Source organism: Anomalospiza imberbis, chromosome 2, assembly GCF_031753505.1.
Source record: "Anomalospiza imberbis isolate Cuckoo-Finch-1a 21T00152 chromosome 2, ASM3175350v1, whole genome shotgun sequence".
NCBI classification, from domain to species: Eukaryota; Metazoa; Chordata; class Aves; order Passeriformes; family Viduidae; genus Anomalospiza; species Anomalospiza imberbis.
This window is the reverse complement of record NC_089682.1, coordinates 67,354,877-67,373,192: the sequence shown is the minus strand read 5'-3', so window position 1 is coordinate 67,373,192 and position 18,316 is coordinate 67,354,877. Positions and strand designations below refer to the sequence as shown.

At 38.6% G+C, this 18,316-nt stretch overlaps 1 protein-coding gene across 9 annotated transcripts in view; it reads left to right on the top strand.

Annotated features, from left to right (window-relative positions):
• The window catches only part of FAT3 (FAT atypical cadherin 3), a 398,878-nt gene that overhangs the window by 308,339 nt on the left and 72,223 nt on the right, over positions 1 to 18,316 (top strand). For all 9 annotated transcript variants that reach the window (XR_010996349.1, XM_068181534.1, XM_068181539.1 and 6 more), the window contains 3 exons: positions 2,655 to 2,930; positions 4,480 to 4,690; positions 8,329 to 12,402. Coding sequence is in view for 8 of the 9 variants with exons in the window: in XM_068181534.1 (XP_068037635.1) it covers positions 2,655 to 2,930; positions 4,480 to 4,690; positions 8,329 to 12,402 (4,561 nt within the window). In the remaining variant the exon portion in view is untranslated. The remainder of the gene's footprint in view (positions 1 to 2,654; positions 2,931 to 4,479; positions 4,691 to 8,328; positions 12,403 to 18,316) is intronic.

The window sequence follows — 18,316 nt, the reverse complement described above, 5'->3', positions numbered from 1 at the left end:
TGTGCAGTCTAGTAAAGGCAAAAATCATGGAGCTGTGGCTTGGACAGTCATAGTGGAAGCCTTGGGATGGATAAACCTTTATGCCCTCTTTTGCTTTCTCAGTTTACCAGTGATCCCAAAATGCATTAGATATTATAGGAAATTAATCACTGCTCTGGGGTGGTTATATACCATGCAAACAAAATAGCATGTCACTTCTGTAGCAGTACTTTTAAGACACATTGGTGTGTTTCTCTCTATTTTTTTGCCTTCAAAAGCAGCTTCAGCTTGCACACACCAATTTTAAAAATAAACTCACAGATACAGGGCTGTCCCTCACATGGAAGCTTACTTGTTCAAGTAAGTCTGAGCTGTACTACTGTCAGCAGAGTCAAGCACTCTTGGTGTTTTCAATCCATTTGAAAAAATTTTTACTTCTCTGTTGGACTGTCTAAAATTATTCATGACAAAGTTTTTGGTCCTGAAGGAAGAGCAAAATAAATTATCTGTGTTAATTATCAGTCATGTTACAGTGGTACCTGTCAAGGTCTGAGAGTATTAAAACTGCTCAAGAAAATTTCTGTAAATATCAAATACTGATTATCGCCAACTCCTATTGCTTCTCTGTGTATTCTCTACACTAAAAAGTGGTTCAGCACTGGCTCTGTGTCCCATTAGATTAGAGTTCAAGACTTTAATCTTCTCCTCAGGCTTTGTTTCATATGTTACAACTAGTTTCTTCACATATTTTTAAGACACAGATTTGAGTGGGTTTTTTGTCCTCAGATCAGAAACATGTTTGATATAGTACAGCAACAATAAAAGTATAAAAAGCTAAGTAACTCTTCATCATTATTATAGGCCTAGCAATGTGAATTTCCCCCGTTTTATTGCTATCTTTCCAAGACTGAAGCATAACTTAATATAGGCTTCACCCTGCTTCACTCTGGTGTGCCATAATCTGGTGAAAATGAAATTGTATGGAATGCAAGTCTTATGCCGTTTAACTTACAGAGCATTTTATTTCAGCTGTCTTTTGAACATTTCCCAGGCTAGTTCATTACAACTGCTTCTTACAACTGCTCATGTTCTTCTGGTAATGTATTCTGCAAACCCTCCCACATATCATGGAAATCTAAAGTTTCATTTCTCTCCGAGGCCAACATCTGTTTGTGCAATATTGCAGTAAAAGTATAGCTGTATTTTTCTTCTGTTAAGAAAGTATGGATGAACAGGGCTGGATCAAGCAAAATAATGAAATACTTGTTTTAAAAAGAGCCAAGTAATAAAGCAACAAAGAAAATACATTGAGTGATGGGTCAGGTCTCCTAGTCTGACCAAAGAGTCTTGTATGTGGCCTTTCCCAAGTCATTAATTGGACTATTTCTTATTTCAAAGTCTTTTAATAAAAAGATTGTTCTGTTTTACTTACTGTAAAATTAGATGTGTCCTTTCAAAGGCATATTCTGGAAAAAATACTTTTTGTTTCTAGCACTGAAAAGAAGTCAACTCTTCAGATTTCAGCTTTCAGTATTATGCAGTTTGTCAAGGGTTTTGCTGCCACACTACCCACAGCAATCTATGGTATACAAAGTCTGGAAGGCACGTTTTCCACTGGGAGTGACTTCAATGACAAAATCCGCAAAATATCATCAGAGCGACACATGCATAGCATAACTTATGAAAGGCAAAGTTTGGAAAATAGTGATTCTTATTATTTATCAGAGTCAGCTTGTGATATATTGAAATGAATGTAATAGGCAGAAAGAACAGCACCCTGGCCTGCTCTCCTTCTCTCCAAGTTTCCTTAAGGGTCAATACAGAAGTTTTAAAGACAGATTTGAGGCAAAGAGCACAGCATTCATTCACATTTTTAGTGTTCCACCATTCATAAACTGCAACAAAAAGGAGGCAAATAGATGTTGGAGGGGAAAGTGAGCTAGTTGGCAATAAAGGCAGCCATCACTGGCAAAGGAAAAGCAATGATGTAACAAAAAAAAAAAAAATCCTTCTGTGTCACCAGTGCCCTGAGATCAGCTGTCCTTGGTGGTACATATTGATCTGTGTGGGGTGTGCTTGTGTGGTAATGAAGTTGTGTTTCCTCTGCCCACCTCAAGTAGTGTAAGAGCAATCTGAGGTGTCACAGCAACTTGAAGTCTCCACTGCTGTCACAATTTGATGTTGCCAGTAAGCCCCAATGCAATATACTGGGCAGAAAACACAGGATTCAGTTGAATCTTGATTGTATAAAAAGCAGATTTAAGCAACATGAAAATGATTATTTTATAGCTTTCTTAGTAGTGAAGGGGAATGGAATTACATAATAGTTCTAGAAGTCTCTTGTAACCAAGGCAATTACAAGGAAGGACTAAACCTTTCCCCAGGACCATTGTAGAAATACTTTCCAATCTACAGATACTGAAAACATGACCTTCTTTATCGGGCTCTGAGCAGGTCTTACAGTTAGGAACATTTTACTTCCAAAGTCAAATCCTTTCTATTTCTTTTGATGTGAAAAATAAGAATTTAATATTAAATAATGTTTCTCAGTCCCACCATGCAGCAGAATAACGTCTTCAGCCATTCAAAATAAATTGCATTTCTCTAGGTGCTTATTCAGTAGTCTGACTGGACTTCAATAACTTCAGATTTATTTTTTTTTTAATTAACTGTAGGTTCTTATCAAAGTTCTGGATAACAACGATAACGGCCCAGAATTCTCTCAGCCAAGTTACGATGTCACCATTTCAGAGGACATCCTCCCTGATACTGAAATTCTGCAAATTGAAGCTATAGACAGAGATGAAAAGCATAAGCTGAGCTACACTATTCACAGCAGCATTGATACAGTCAGCATGAGGAAATTCAGAATTGATCCCAACACCGGGGTTCTCTATACGGCTGAGAGATTAGACCACGAAGCTCAAGATAAGCACATCCTTAATGTCATGGTAAGAATGCAGTATTCCCTTGGGTCTGGCCACAGTTGTGGCTGCTTCAGGGACATACATGGAGTAGGCTTCACTTGAGTGAAGGACTCAGTGCAATACGTAGCCACTAATTTCATCTTACCTGCCCTGCTGTGTATTTATTTCACAGTTTTTATTTCGGCTTTTTGGGAAACCTTTTTGTGAATCCATTGTATGGAATGTGATATGATTCTCTATCTCGAGGGAGAGCAAGCAGGTAATTATTTAATCTCTTGGCATCTGATCCTTTCCCTCAAGGTAATTTCCAGAGTTTCTGAAGTGAGGCTGGAAGTTATTCACAGGAAGATAACTGCTTTCTTGCACAGGGAGGATGCTACAGCCTTTCTGAATACAAACCTCATTTATGGCTCACTTTTATGGACTTATTTCAGTGCATAAACTGTTGATATACAAAATAGCTTTCTTTTATCTATATTCCAAAATCTTTGAGTATGCAAAAAGAAGTTAATTACCAATTTTTGCTTGGTGTGTCTAGACTACAGAGCATAAATCTATCTGTTTTCAAGTGGAGATTGTATATCACAGACATAATTTAAAAAAAAAAAAACAAAAAACCTCCCCGTGTTAGTTTAAACATTGGACTCCACTGTTTTCTTTAACCACTTAAGACTTCTGCAGCAGAGGCCTTCTAAGGAACTACTCATGGTGTGTTAGGTACAGGCGCAGCTTCGGCAGGGCACCCTAGGCTGCAAAAAGCTGCTGTGAGATGCAGCAAGGAGCTGAGTGTGGTCTCCACTCACAGAGTAAAATCTTGTAAGTCCTTTGGCAAGCAGACTAAGAAATAGACTGCAGACTAGCAGACAAGCAGACTAGCTATAAACTGACTAACAGAAACACATGGCCGAGAGAGGTAATTCCCTGGTGCTTGGTTTTGATCTTCACCTGATGCAGTAGGTCTTTACCTCTGTTTAAGAAGAACCAAAATTTTGAGGAGATAGTGGTGGCAGGATTGAAGTGAAGCAGTGCTGAGGTATTTTGTATGGGATTGAGACAGGTGTGGTAACTTACACCTCTGTTGGCAGTTACCAGCACTTCATAAAGTGATTCCTGCTCTGTTTACTGTTGATATGATTATCTACATATATAATGATGAAGTAGCCCATTGGCAGCTACAAGCCCTAGACATGCTTATATTCTGTAAAGAAGCCAATGGCAAGACAAAGGCATGACCATTCAACAAGTATTAATAAAAAAGGAAATTTTTGCAAACCTCAACCCAAATTTAAGATTTCATGTGGTTGCCACTTGAAAAATTCACGTCATGATGGTTAGTTGCAACGCATTTTTTCACAAGTGAAAAAAAAAGTCGCTAAGCTCTTTCCCGTTTCTTTGCTTTTAGTATCTGGTATCCCATGTGTGATTGTATTTCAGACTGTTCTTTGGGACAAATTGATTTTTTTACTACTTTGTATTAAATAGAACTGAAAGTAGTATTCAGACTCAAATGTGTAATATTTGTGAAGTCTTACTAGACAACTGTCAAATTGTGTGTTATGCACTTGTTTTATAGGTCCGAGATCAAGAATTCCCTTATAGAAGAAACCTGGCCAGAGTCATCATAAATGTGGAAGACTCCAATGACCACAGTCCCTACTTCACCAGCCCATTGTATGAAGCCTCAGTGTTTGAATCAGCAGCAGTTGGATCAGCAGTGTTGCAGGTCACAGCTCTGGACAAAGACAAAGGAGAAAATGCAGAGCTTATCTATACTATTGAAGCAGGTTAGGACAGAGGCCAAAAATGAAGTATCATGGATTATGCCAGACACAGAACAGTGATGTGATGGTCATCTGTGTTGACATACAATTCAGCTTCTTTGGTCTACTTTCTCCTGTACAGATGGCAAAGGAGACACCTTGTTGTTGTTTCGTTTTTTTTTTTTTTTCTTTTCGTTTTTTTTTTTTTTTTTTTTTTTTTTTTTTTTTTTTTTTTTTTTTTTTTTGAAGCTACTATACCCAAAATCTGTCAGAACAAACTCATACTGGAGCAGGTTGTCCATGAGAGGTTATGGAGTCCCCTTCTCTTGAGATGTTCAGAACCCCACAGGATCCTATGCAGCGTGCTGTAGGTGAACCTGCTTTAGCAGGAAAGCTGGACTAGATGCTCTCCAATGGTCCCTTTCCAGTCCAGCCATTCTGTTATTCTGTGACTGGTTCATTTTCACCACATGGCTACAGAGCCTGTTACCTCTAAGTCATTGGGTCAAAGCCATCACAGTAGTTATTCAAAACTGCAGCCAGTGACTTGTTTTTAAGGTTCTGGTTTCAGACTAGTGTACAGTGGATCCTCCATAAAAAATGCCACAACAGCTGGTATGTCCTGAAATCTTTGCCAGTATTTGGACCAGAGGACCACAGCGACTAAGAACAGGGCTATGCTAAAACTTCTGCCATAGCATTTTAATGGCACAAGGTCTCTTGAAACTAAGAGAGGGCATGATGATACCAGATGAAAATTGCCTTTGCAGTTAAACTCTGCATATTTACATTCAGCACATAATCTGTACCAGCAAAAGCATTCCACAGTAGTAAACATTTGCATTATCTCTGACACATGTGCAAGTGAATGTAAGTTTCTCTGGGTCACATGAATCTGAAGTTAAGAATTATCTTTGAGATAAACCATTGACAGATATATAAGAGGGGGATGCCTAGAAAAAGAGTGAAAGAATTAGAAAATTGTAACCTCAGAATTTTTTAATGTTTCATTGCTACTTAGGGGGTTTTATTCATAATATTAATCTTTCCACTGTAATACTAGTGAAACTTGAAACCTTTATTTCCATAAAAAGAAGTTGCTTCAGATTATATCCATATTGGGCAGATCTCAAGCCTTTCCCAGCATTAGGCTCTGATCCTACTGGATCATTATTTATCCCTATATTATTGTAAAGACTTACCAGCTAGGATAGCTTATGTCAATTAGGAGCAGGCTAAATGACAAATAACTAATGAAACAAGAATATCTACACCATCTCATACTGATTTAGCTTAATATAATTCAAGCTCACACCTTAAATTAAGATGATATAACCTGAAGTTTTGAGAAGACTCAAGGAACGTTTTTTCTGTCATTATCTTGTGTGCTCTGTGGAAGGAGACTAGTTTCAGCAAACCAGAAGGTGAAGTCTTTTGCAGCTGAAAGTGTTGAACTTAGAATGAGGAAGATGTTAGCACTCCAAAGCAAATATTTCCTTTATGCACTGCGTTTGTTCTTACCAGTTATTTCTCAGTATTCTCCAGTGGGTTTTGACTTTAATTGGGGGCAATCTTACACATGCCCAGACAGGAAAACACTGTCCTTATGGAACAAATTCTGAGCAGACTAGACCAGGTTCCTGGGGCAATGTTTTTCAAGACTATTTCCAGCTTTTTCTTGACACCTTATTACTATTATGGCTTCCCAATCATCTAGAGGTGCCACCACAATGTAAAGAGCATCCTAACATCTAAGGAGTGTAGTTCCAATTGCACTGGTAATAGAATCCTACATGATGCAGGCAGGAAAATATTATGACTAGAAAAGATGCTTTAGTTATTAGATGATTTCTAGAGACTTTCTTTTTCATTACAGCCTGTTTCTGTTTCATCATGAGTTCTCTCTGCAATGTCAGATCTCAAATTTCCATTTACTGTAAGCCTCACACTCCTCCAGTTTCATTATGTATAGATGTCCCAATCTCAGGTGCATCAAAATTCAGTATTCTACTGCTCTAGTTTCTATGATCCGTAAAATGTGCAGTTGAGGATATTGATTTTAATGCGGAATTCAAATTGTACACAGCCCTTTGATTCAGGGGAATTACTCACCCCATCTTACATTGTTCTGAAGAGAGCAATTGGTAAAGAAAGTAGTTTTTGTGTAATTTCATAAGAAATTCCTAAAAGAGAAGAACCAGCTCTTGCCTTGCAGGAGGCAGTCAGTGTCTCAAAATTATTTGTATTAGCAAGCACTGACAAAATAACAGCAGCATTTGTAGTGTCTGTAAATGTGACAGATACCGTTATTTTTATGACAATTTGTAGCTCTGGAAGAATCTCACCTCCTGGGTGAATAGCGCCATTTTTGGTTTAGGTAGTAGAGTAAACTGATCTGAAAGGAAGGTTATAAATAGAAAGCCACTGCCAGTATTGAGCTACATAGAGTAGTATGTAGTTTAAATTAGCCTCCAGAATTTACAACAGATTGTGGATCATATCTTAAAAATAGTTCGCATTGCCTCACTTCATTTAGGATTCCATGTATTTAGGCATTCCAGCTACAACTTACACGTTTATCTCTCTGTGCGCAGCACCTGTAACAATCACTCTTAAAAAAACCCTCTTGTGTATCACCTGAGATATATTTCTCTCCCAGCCTTGAATGGATGCTTGACCATAGATTAGAAGCAGTTCTAGATTTGAAGATGTGAATTACAATAGAGGGAACATGGTATAGTGATTGAAATTGCTGTAACTCAGTATGCCATGTATATATGCAGCATCCTTACTTCAAGCAAGCACTCAGAAAAAGAGCAAAATAAGGATTGCCAATTAAAGGTGATCTCAAATTACAGGGTAGGAATACATACAGAAAGTTTTGAATCTGTCTTGCTGAAGAAGAGATTGGCAAAAAGACCAGAAAGAAATAAGGCCCCCAAAAAGTTCTCTGATCCAAACTTACTGTTTTCACCTTTTTGCAGTCAGTGATATCTGTGCTTTCATGTTTCATGTTGTAACAAGCATTTCATGACATTTTCTGCTAAATCTCATTCATCTGGATTCATCCTCCTCAGAGATCATATGAGAAAACTTTGTGCCACCAGACGCTTGAATCTCTTTTCTATGCTGTTTGCTCTGTTTTATTTTTTCTAAATGCCAGTTTAACCTTTTTATATTCAGTTCTTTGAGTCTTGAACTACTGTAATCTCCCATATGGTTTCTTAATATCCCATTCAATTAGGAGCCTGAGTTGTTATCCATTAGTCATGTAATTGGCTTGTTAGCCCCAGTCTCATTTCTTTGCCTTAGGTGTACATGTATTTGACTAATTTCTGTAATTTAGGGATGCTTTTCCTTACTACAGTAGGAGTAATGTGCATGCAGTTCTTGCTCTGATGCTAGTACTGAAAATCAAGATATAGAGGTAGCAACACCTGAGTTTCTGATGCTTTGAATACCTATACTGTCTAGTGAGCTCTCTAATTAGCAGAAAGAAAGGCTGGAAGGGCCTTCAGAATACTGTTACATTGGGGGTTTTTTGTTTTTTTTTTTTTTATTTAAGTAACAGCCTTTAAAAAGGCAGCTTGTGTCTCCTGGTTTAAGTTATCATAAAGTGAGTCATATTTCATTTCTAATCTCATTCAATACTTTTGTTTTAGGAAACACGGGAAACACATTCAAGATTGAACCAGTTTTAGGCATCATTACATTACTCAAGGAGCCAGACTTAACCACAATGGGACAGTTTGTTTTGTCAGTCAAAGTGACTGATCAAGGTTCTCCAGCGCTGTCTGCAACAGCAATTGTGAGGATATCTGTGACGATGGCAGATAACTCCCACCCTAAGTTCACTCTAAAAGAATACCAAGCAGAGGTTAATGAAAATGTGGATATTGGTACTTCTGTCATTTCTCTCTCTGCAATCAGTCAGTCCACGTTAGTTTATGAGGTTAAAGATGGCAATGTTGATGGAGTCTTCACCATAAACCCATATTCTGGAGTGATCACCAGTCAAAAGGCCCTTGATTATGAACATGCTTCCTCCTACCAGCTCATCATACAGGCAACAAATATGGCAGGCATGGCATCAAATGCCACTGTGAACATTCAGATTGTTGATGAAAATGACAACCCGCCAGTTTTTCTCTTCTCTCAGTACTTGGGCAGCATAAGTGAAGCTGCTCCTGTGAACAGCGTGGTCCGGAGTGCAAATAACAGTCCCCTCGTGATACGTGCCACTGATGCTGACAGCAACCAGAACGCTTTGCTTGTCTACCAGATTGTTGAATCAACTGCAAAAAAGTATTTCACAGTAGATTCCAGCACAGGTGCAATCAGAACAATTGCAAATTTAGATCATGAAACGATAGCCCACTTCCATTTCCATGTTCATGTTAGAGACAGTGGGAATCCCCAGCTTACAGCAGAGAGCCCAGTTGAAGTGACCATTGAGGTAACTGATGTCAATGACAACCCACCAGTCTTCAGCCAGGCTGTGTTTGAGACAGTCTTGCTCCTGCCCACGTATATCGGTGTTGAGGTTCTCAAAGTCAAAGCTTCAGACCCAGATTCAGAGATCCCTCCAGAACTAACATTTAGTATAATTGAAGGCAATATGGACCATTTTTTAATTGACTCAAGCACAGGGGTACTCACCATTAAAAACAATAGTCTCTCCAAAGACCATTATATGCTAATAGTAAGAGTATCTGATGGGAAATTTTATAGCACTGCTATGGTGACAATAATGGTAAAAGAAGCTATGGATAGTGGACTCCATTTCACACAAAATTTTTATTCCACTTCTATATCAGAAAACAGCACCAATATCACAAAGATCGCTGTGGTGAATGCTGTTGGCAACCGCCTCAACGAGCCTTTGAAATACAGCATATTAAACCCAGGAAACAAATTTAAAATCAAATCCACCTCAGGAGTCATTCAGACCACTGGCATCCCCTTTGACCGAGAGGAACAGGAGCTGTATGAGTTGGTGGTGGAAGCAAGCCGTGAGCTAGATCACCTCCGTGTTGCTCGAGTCGTGGTGAGAGTTTACATTGAGGACATAAATGACAATGCCCCGGTATTTGTAGGGCTTCCATACTATGCTGCTGTGCAGGTCGATGCTGAACCTGGTACCCTGATATACCGAGTGACAGCTATTGATAAAGACAAGGGTGACAATGGCGAGGTGTCATACCTGCTGAAGGAAGACTATGGACATTTTGAAATTGATAGAGGATCTGGCAGCGTCACTTTAAAAGAAGCCTTCAATTCTGATTTGTCTAATATAGAGTACTTGGTTGTCATTCTTGCCAAAGATGGTGGTAACCCATCATTGTCTGCATCAGTAGAGCTCCCCATTACTATTGTTAACAAAGCAATGCCTGTGTTTGACAAGCCCTTCTATACAGTTTCCGTGAATGAAGATGTAGAAATGCACATGCCAATTTTAAGCATAAATGCAACCAGTCCAGAAGGCCAAGGTATCATTTATATAATTGTTGATGGAGATCCCTACAACCAGTTTAATATCGACTTTGATACTGGAGTTCTCAGTGTCATCAGCCCACTGGACTATGAAATAAATTCTCTTTTCAAGCTGATGGTGCGAGCCAGCGATGCTCTCACTGGCGCTCGCGCTGAGGTAACTGTGGACTTGATTGTTAATGATGTTAATGATAATCCTCCAGTTTTTGATCAGTCAGCTTATAATGCTACTCTGTCCGAAGCTTCTTTGATTGGGACTCCTGTACTGCAGGTTGTTGCTACTGATGCTGACTCTGACAATAACAAGATTGTACAGTATCAGATAGTCCAGGACACCTTTAACAGCACTGACTATTTCCATATAGACAGCAGCAGTGGCCTAATTCTGACAGCCCGAATGCTGGATCATGAACTCATACAGCAGTGCAGCTTGAAAGTCAGAGCAACTGATAATGGGTTCCCGCCTCTGAGCAGCGAGGTTCTCGTTAGTATCTCAATAACAGATATGAATGACAACCCTCCAGTTTTTAACCAGTTAATATATGAATCATATGTGAGCGAACTGGCGCCTCGGGGTCATTTTGTGACTTGTGTCCAAGCTTCTGATGCCGACAGCTCTGATTTTGACAGACTGGAGTACAGCATCCTATCAGGAAATGATCGGACCAGTTTCATTATGGACAGCAAGAGTGGTGTTATCACCCTTTCCAACCATCGCAAGCAGAGGATGGAGCCCATGTACAGCCTGAACGTCTCCGTGTCAGACGGGCTGTTCACCAGCACGGCCCAGGTGCACATTCAGATCCTTGGGGCCAACCTCTACAGCCCTGTGTTTTCACAGAGCATTTATGTTGCAGAGGTTAGAGAAAACGCTGCTCCTGGAACAAAGGTAATCCATGTGAAGGCAACAGATGGGGATTCAGGTGTATATGGCCAGATCAGCTACTCCATAATAAACGACTTCGCCAAGGACCGATTTTTGATTGATGCAAATGGGCAGATTCTGACAACTGAGAAGTTAGACCGTGAGAGCCCGCTGGAAAGTGATATCGATATATTCTTGAGAGCCCTTGATGGAGGTGGCAGGACTACGTTTTGCACTGTAAGAGTGATAGTAGTGGATGAGAATGACAATGCTCCCAAATTTATGACAGTTGAATACAGAGCAAGTGTCAAAGCAGATGTTGGGAAAGGTTACTTGGTGACCCAGGTTCAAGCAGTAGATCCAGATGATGGAGCCAATTCCAGAATTATCTATTCTTTGTATAGTGAAGCCTCTGTTTCAGTAGCTGATCTGCTTGAAATTGATCCAGATAATGGATGGATGGTCACCAAGGGTAGTTTTAACCAACTGAAAAACACTGTTCTGTCATTCTTTGTCAAAGCAATTGATGGTGGCATTCCTGTAAAGCATTCCCTCATTCCTGTCTACATCCATGTTTTACCACCAGAAACCATTTTGCCTTCTTTTTCTCAACCCCAGTATTCTTTCACCATGGCAGAAGATACCCTCATAGGCAGTACTATTGACATTCTGCATGTTTTGCCCAATCAGGGTGCTTTGTATAGCACAGTTAATGGTGAGCTACCTGAAAACAACAGAGATGGAGTTTTCATCATAGAGAAGGACACAGGGCTCATAAAATTGGATAAGAGACTTGACCATGAAATAAATCCCGCCTTTCACTTCAAAGTTGCGGCCACAATTCAGTTAGACAAAGTAGACATTGTGCTGACTGTGGATGTGGAGGTGAAGGTGTTGGATGTAAATGACAACAAGCCTGTGTTTGAAGCAGCTAGCTACGATGCTGTAATAATGGAAGGGATGCCTATAGGAACAAAACTTATGCAAGTCAAAGCGGTTGATGCAGACTCGAGTGCAAATGGGCAGGTCACATACACACTTGCGGTGGAATCGGAGCTGCAGAAGATTACAGAAGCATTCACCATTGATAGCAACAGTGGCTGGATCAGTACACTGAAGGATCTGGACCATGAAAAGGATTCTGCTTTCACTTTTGCAGTGGTGGCCTCAGATCTGGGGGAAGCTTTGTCCTTGTCCTCAACCACCTTGGTCTCAGTTACTGTGACAGATATAAACGATAATGCACCTGTCTTTGAGCACGAGGTGTACAGAGGGTCGGTGAAGGAGAGTGACCCTCCAGGGGAAGTTGTGGCTGTTCTTAGCACCTGGGATGAAGACACATCTGATGTCAATCGGCAGGTTAGCTACCATATTACAGGTGAGAAACAGCTTGCATGCTTTCTTCCCATAACCAGCTTACTGAAGAACTGTGTATGTGTCCAGTTTTAGTTGAATGTTTAGCAGAGTTTCAGCTAAATTATCACTGTGAATGAGTCAATTACATTCCTTTTTTTTTTGGACGGAATTTGCAGCAAAGCTGAAAAGAGGGAGAGGAATGTGTGTGTGTGTGTCTGTGTTGCTCTCTCAATTTTCCAAGATGAATGCTTCCTGATTTGTTGCAGTGCGGTGTAGTGTAGCCATCAACCCATCATAATTGATATGTCAGCTTGAAAACCATCATTACTTAATGTTTCAAACAAGGGAAAAGGAAAATTTTCTTCTTACAGAAAAAAAAAATCCTTTTACTTCCAAGCATTTAAATTTCTTTTGAAATAACATTTTTCTTTTTGAGACAGGAAAGTGGATGCTAGAGCCATTTTGAAATACCACTATTTGAAGAGGGGGGGCACAAATGAATTTTACATTACGGAATGAGGGAATGCCATTTATTATCAGCACAGATTTCTGGCCAGGGAAATAGTAATATATTTAGAAGCACTGGTTACCTGCCATGCATTGTTATATACAGCATAAGGAAATTTTCATTACATTCCTAATACATTTTTCAAAGCATGGTAACATTGCTCTTTCCTATTGTGTAATATTTATTATCATTCTTTTCTCCTAGATTCAGCCTGGCTTTTGTGTAAGTATGTTATGAGTGATGGGTGCTACAGTTATTTTTCTCCTTCCATCTTGCATTGTCCAATAGCTTTTGTCAGGGAACAACTTTTCACTCCCCCCAACCTTAGCAATTCAAGAGCTATTATTAACTATCTAGTAATAACCAAATTATTGGAAAAATCCACATTTTACACACTGGATGGGATTCAACATATATAAGACTGCATGTAGGAAGCAGGCTGTGGACAAAAATTACTTAACTAATGGGAAAATAGTTTGTGTATTTTGCTCTGGAGGGTAAAGCTCCTACCCCTTTGTTAGCTATCAAAATGAAAATGACTGTGAGGTGGTGTGTAGAGAGAGGTATAACACCCCAGTTAGCCACAGACCACCTGTGTTACACATCACAAGTGGCATCATTTTCAAAGCAACCAGAAATTCGTTGATTAATTGTAAATTGAAATTTTGGATTCACTTCAAAGATTTGCAAAGACTTTGTGTTTATAGTGTAATGTGCTGTAGGATATTAGGAGTAGGGGCAAAAGTAGTCCTGTGTGTAAATGTCAGGATTTAGAAGCTCTGGGCAAGGTGCATTAGTTGCTGGTGGCCCAGTTCCCACATATGTAAATCAGTAGTGTCTCATACTAGAGATTTTGGGATATTTGAAGGAGTTTGGGGATCCCAGTGTAAAAAGTATGATGGGAAATGAAAACCCTTAGGTTTGTAACAAAGATACGTTAATGTGCTGTGATCATTGGCTTTGTTGTGAAGTCTGGCAGTCATCTCTTATAATGCATTTTGCCTTTAGTTACATAGTGTTTTTTCTTCACATACCTGTGCTGCTTTAGCAAAAACTGGACTTTTGAATAACAACTGGCAGATGTGGCTCATAAATTAAGAATCATTCTGTACCTTAGTTTCTGTCACAGTTACAAATATGACAGATATTTTGCTGTTCTGTTAGTTTCTGAAAACACTAGATGTTAAAGCCCAGAATTTCTTTACTGTCCAATTACTAAAGCACAGAATGGGCTCAGAAATTCCACTTCCTTTGAATATATCATTTGAGCTTGGGAAATGCACCAGGAAAAATTTGGTTATTTTGATTAAAATGTCAAAACATGTTAAAATATAGTTTCACTCACAAAATGGTCTGTTCACACTTTACCTCAAGTTGATCTCAGGAAGTATGCTTGAGTATTTTATGGAATCAGATTAGCTAGATGATTATTCAAAAGCTGTGGCTTTCTGGAGGAATTTTGATTCATAGAAACTTCTATGAATACAGTAAACTCTGAGTAAAAATGGTATATTAACAAAAAGGAAGATGACAAATTATGAGACTGTCATGTATCCAGCAAAAACAGCTTTGTGAAAATGCATCTGGAGAAAAATAGCACATAGAAGATGATAGATAGATAGATAGATAGATAGATAGATAGATGATAGATAGATAGAAGAAATCATTATTTAGAAGATAAGAAAAATAAATATTCTGAGTCAGATGTGATCACTGAAGAGTCCTTCGTGCCCTTTTGAGAAGTACAAGTGCCTATTGCAGTCTTCTGGTCAATCTTGAAAAGGGGTAAATACATTTGGGTGGATAAATAAATATTCTGCTTGGATTCCTTCAGTTTATGATTGTTTTCCATGATTACTGGCAAGTAGTTGCCATTGTCAAGTCCACCTTCATTTGCATTTGATGGTGAGGGAAAAAAATTTTTGCACTTATTCCTGGTTATTTGTAGTTCAGTAGCAGCTGGAGATGTTCACAAAGCAAAAGCACTGTAGATAAATCTTAATAGAAGATCAATAGGAACTGCAGATTACACAAATGCACTTAGGAAGCACAGTAGTTTTCTTTTGAAGGCTCATTTGAGGTCACTGCCTGTATCATTTGAGGCAGTTTGCATAAAACCAGGGCTCTTCTGATGTCTAGCCAATCTACACCCAGCCAGATATTACTGAGATTTTAAGAGTGACAAACCATGAAAAACCACCAGAAAAATGTCAGCTGCCAAGACATTGGTACAGTGAAGTGTTTTGCGTTCTTCAGTGATGTTAATTAAGCTTCCCCAGGTGCATAAAGCTAGGGAGTAAACAGTCTTTAGGCTTGGTTCAGTTGAATACAAGGAAGATGGACAGTGTGTTTTGGAAGAAAGAAGTGATATTGTACATGGTAGGTTATTTGCTGGGTTGATTGCCCGGTATGAGCAAAGGTGTGGCTTTTGTTAATTTTTATCATATATTTGAGATACTGGAATTCTGGAAAAATGGATGTTTCAGTGTTAGGGAAGACCTTGTGTTGCCAGATGAAGAGCAGTTTCTGCAATTTTATGGTAGTAAAGCTAGGAGGATTGGATTTATCATTTCAGAAGCTGAGTAAATATGCAACATCTTAAACTGGGAGTGGAGATAAACCTATTGATTTTGTGTAATGCAAATGCCTAGAGTACTAACTGGGAATTGAAAGTACTTAAATAAATGCATAAATGCAAGACAGAAGCTAAATAAATAAGTTAGTAAATATTCAGTTCCCCCTCCCAGATGGGGACATAGCAGTGAAAACTGATACTGTTGGCTTCTAGTTTTCCATTCCCTTTTAGTTGCTATAATGGCCTCTGTGTGTGCTTTAGTAATGATGTGTGTCAGGATTTGTTTATTTTGGATCACTGTGTCTCTGCATTTCATTTGTATCTGGCTGTTTTCTTTCTTTACTTCAACTTGAGCTTGATTTGGCTTTGTACTATTTGCTGACTAGGGAGGGAGGGAGAGCATTATTTAAGCTTCAAGTAACAAAAGATAAAAGATACTGCTGATTCTTTTAGCCTCAAAGCCTTTCTAAAAAGTTACTGGAGTGTTTTTTGTAGCTAGCACTTCACTGTTGTGACATTCAAAGTAGAACATAAGAAAACTGCCAAAAGATTTTAAAGAATCCATTAATACATGTAGTCAGGAGGCTTCCGTTTAGAAAAGCTACATTATTCAGAGTGAAAAACTAATTAATTAGAATGCCCCTAGGAAACTGAATCTGCTTGCATAAATTAGTGAAAAAGTTAATTAATCACTGCAGAACGAGATCTGCATCAAGACATATGTATAAATACTAGGAAATGGTTTCCTGGGCCACAGTGTGGATTTTTTTGCCTTTCCATTTTTAAGAATACTTTCTTGGTGGTGTTTTAGTTTTATATCTCATTATATCTCTTACACTTTGTAGTCCACCTTTGCCCACCTTTGCCTGCCATCAGTGAAGTATAGAGCCAATCCTGAGAAGCAAAAAAAAAAAAAAAAAAGTGCTCATGTGCTCATGAAAAAGACATGCAGATAAACCACTATTCCTGTATTCCTGCTTATTGCACAGGTTTTTTGGTCATTCAGATTGATTCTTTTCTAGTGGAGTAAAGAGGAGAAAAAGAGATCCCAAGGACCAATTTTTATACATATTCTCCAAATTCCTAAATATTATTTAAAAGCCATTCCATTAGCAACAAAGTGACAATGATTTTAAAATTGCTCCAAGGTAGTGTTTCTGCTAACCATAAAAGCCACCAGCTGATTTTATAAGATTTTGCCTTTCCTCTTTTCCTAGCAATGGGATGCTCACAGCTTGAATATATTGCTTCCTAGTTGGTCAGGACAGTTAATAATTTTCTTTTACAAAAGGACTAATATGTAGTAAAGCCCTGATTAATATCATGAAGCAAAATAAGAATATTTAAGACTACTTTTATTAATGGTTTACAACATTAAACTCACTATGAAAAGATTACAGCCTTTTATAAAGGAAAGTTAAGCTTTTTTTTATGCTGACATTGAACTGAATAGAAGGAATTTAATATCAATCAGTAGAGGTCTGCCTTCTTTGAAGTCACATTCAGGCTCAAGTCAGTGGACAGATTCTCACTTCCTTGGATTGTATTCAGATCTGGCCAGTAATATACATCAACAGTCTGTTCTCTCTTTAGGAGAAATGTGTGTTTATATGACACAACAGATTAAACAATGTGTCCTCTGGTGATTATTCCAGACTAGAGATCATTGGGAAAACCACTTGGTTTTGTAATCAAAAAGGGTGGTTTTCTGTCAACAGTAAATATCTGTGTTTGATACATGAGTTTAGTGCTCTATATGATTCAAAAGCCTTCTATAATTATAATGCCTATCTGACTAATTTTCTGAAAATCCTCTTCATTACAACTTGCTTTTTTTGGCACAGTCACAGCTAGCACAAATGGTGACTCTTAACAAGAAAGATCTGCTCAGCCTGACTTAACTGACTTAGTTTTCGTATTAAATAGAAACCAGTCTATCTTGTCATTGGTAGCTAATGGAGAAGGCATAGATTACAGTCTGTGACCTCTTTCCTGCTTTTTGATGTAGAAAGACGTTATGGAATGGACATTTGACTTTTTTGATTTGTTTCAAGCTCAACTTCAAGTTCAGACCTTCTCTGTGTTGTTATTTTGACAAAAAGGTCCCTGAGAACTGACAGAATTGTGACAACAGAAGCAACATATCAGAGACACTAATTGCCTGATAACAGAGTCAACACAAATCAATTCAGCCTTGGATTTTTTTTTTTTTAATACTTACTTATGCAAGCATTTAGTGGAAGTACTAGAGGGGAAGGTTTAAGAGCCTGGTCTTTCCATTCAGCTTCCATTCAGGTACAGATCCCATGACACATGTCAGAACCCTGATTAATTTGTAAGCAAATGCACACTAGCATGTTTGACATTCCTGAATGTGTTACAAGAAAGAATAAGCATTCCTTTTATAGTTTCACAGCACTTGGAAACATGTGCAACATGGAAAGTAGTTCTAAGATTGAATTCCTGCATGGAGACCATAGGAGAAAGCTTAATATGGTGGGCAAAGAGCTAGTAGTGGGTTAGCTGCAATTATAGTTCAGCCAGTGGAGCATGATGATGCTTTTTAATATTTCCTCACTCAGTTTCTGTAGCACATGAGTTTGCTATGAGCGTAGGGCTCTATCCTAAATTATTAAATGTGCAGATGAATTTTTACAGACCAAGCTGGGCACAGAAGACTGGGTAGTTGGCTTTTCTAGCTTTGGCTAGGGTATAATTAATTTTCTAAGAAGAATCTGCTATGGTGCTGTGATTTGGATTTGTGATGTCATGGGGATGTTTTTGTTACTGCTGAGCAGAGCTTACACAGAGTCAAGGCCTTTTCTAGTTCTCAGGCAACCCACCAGTGAGGAG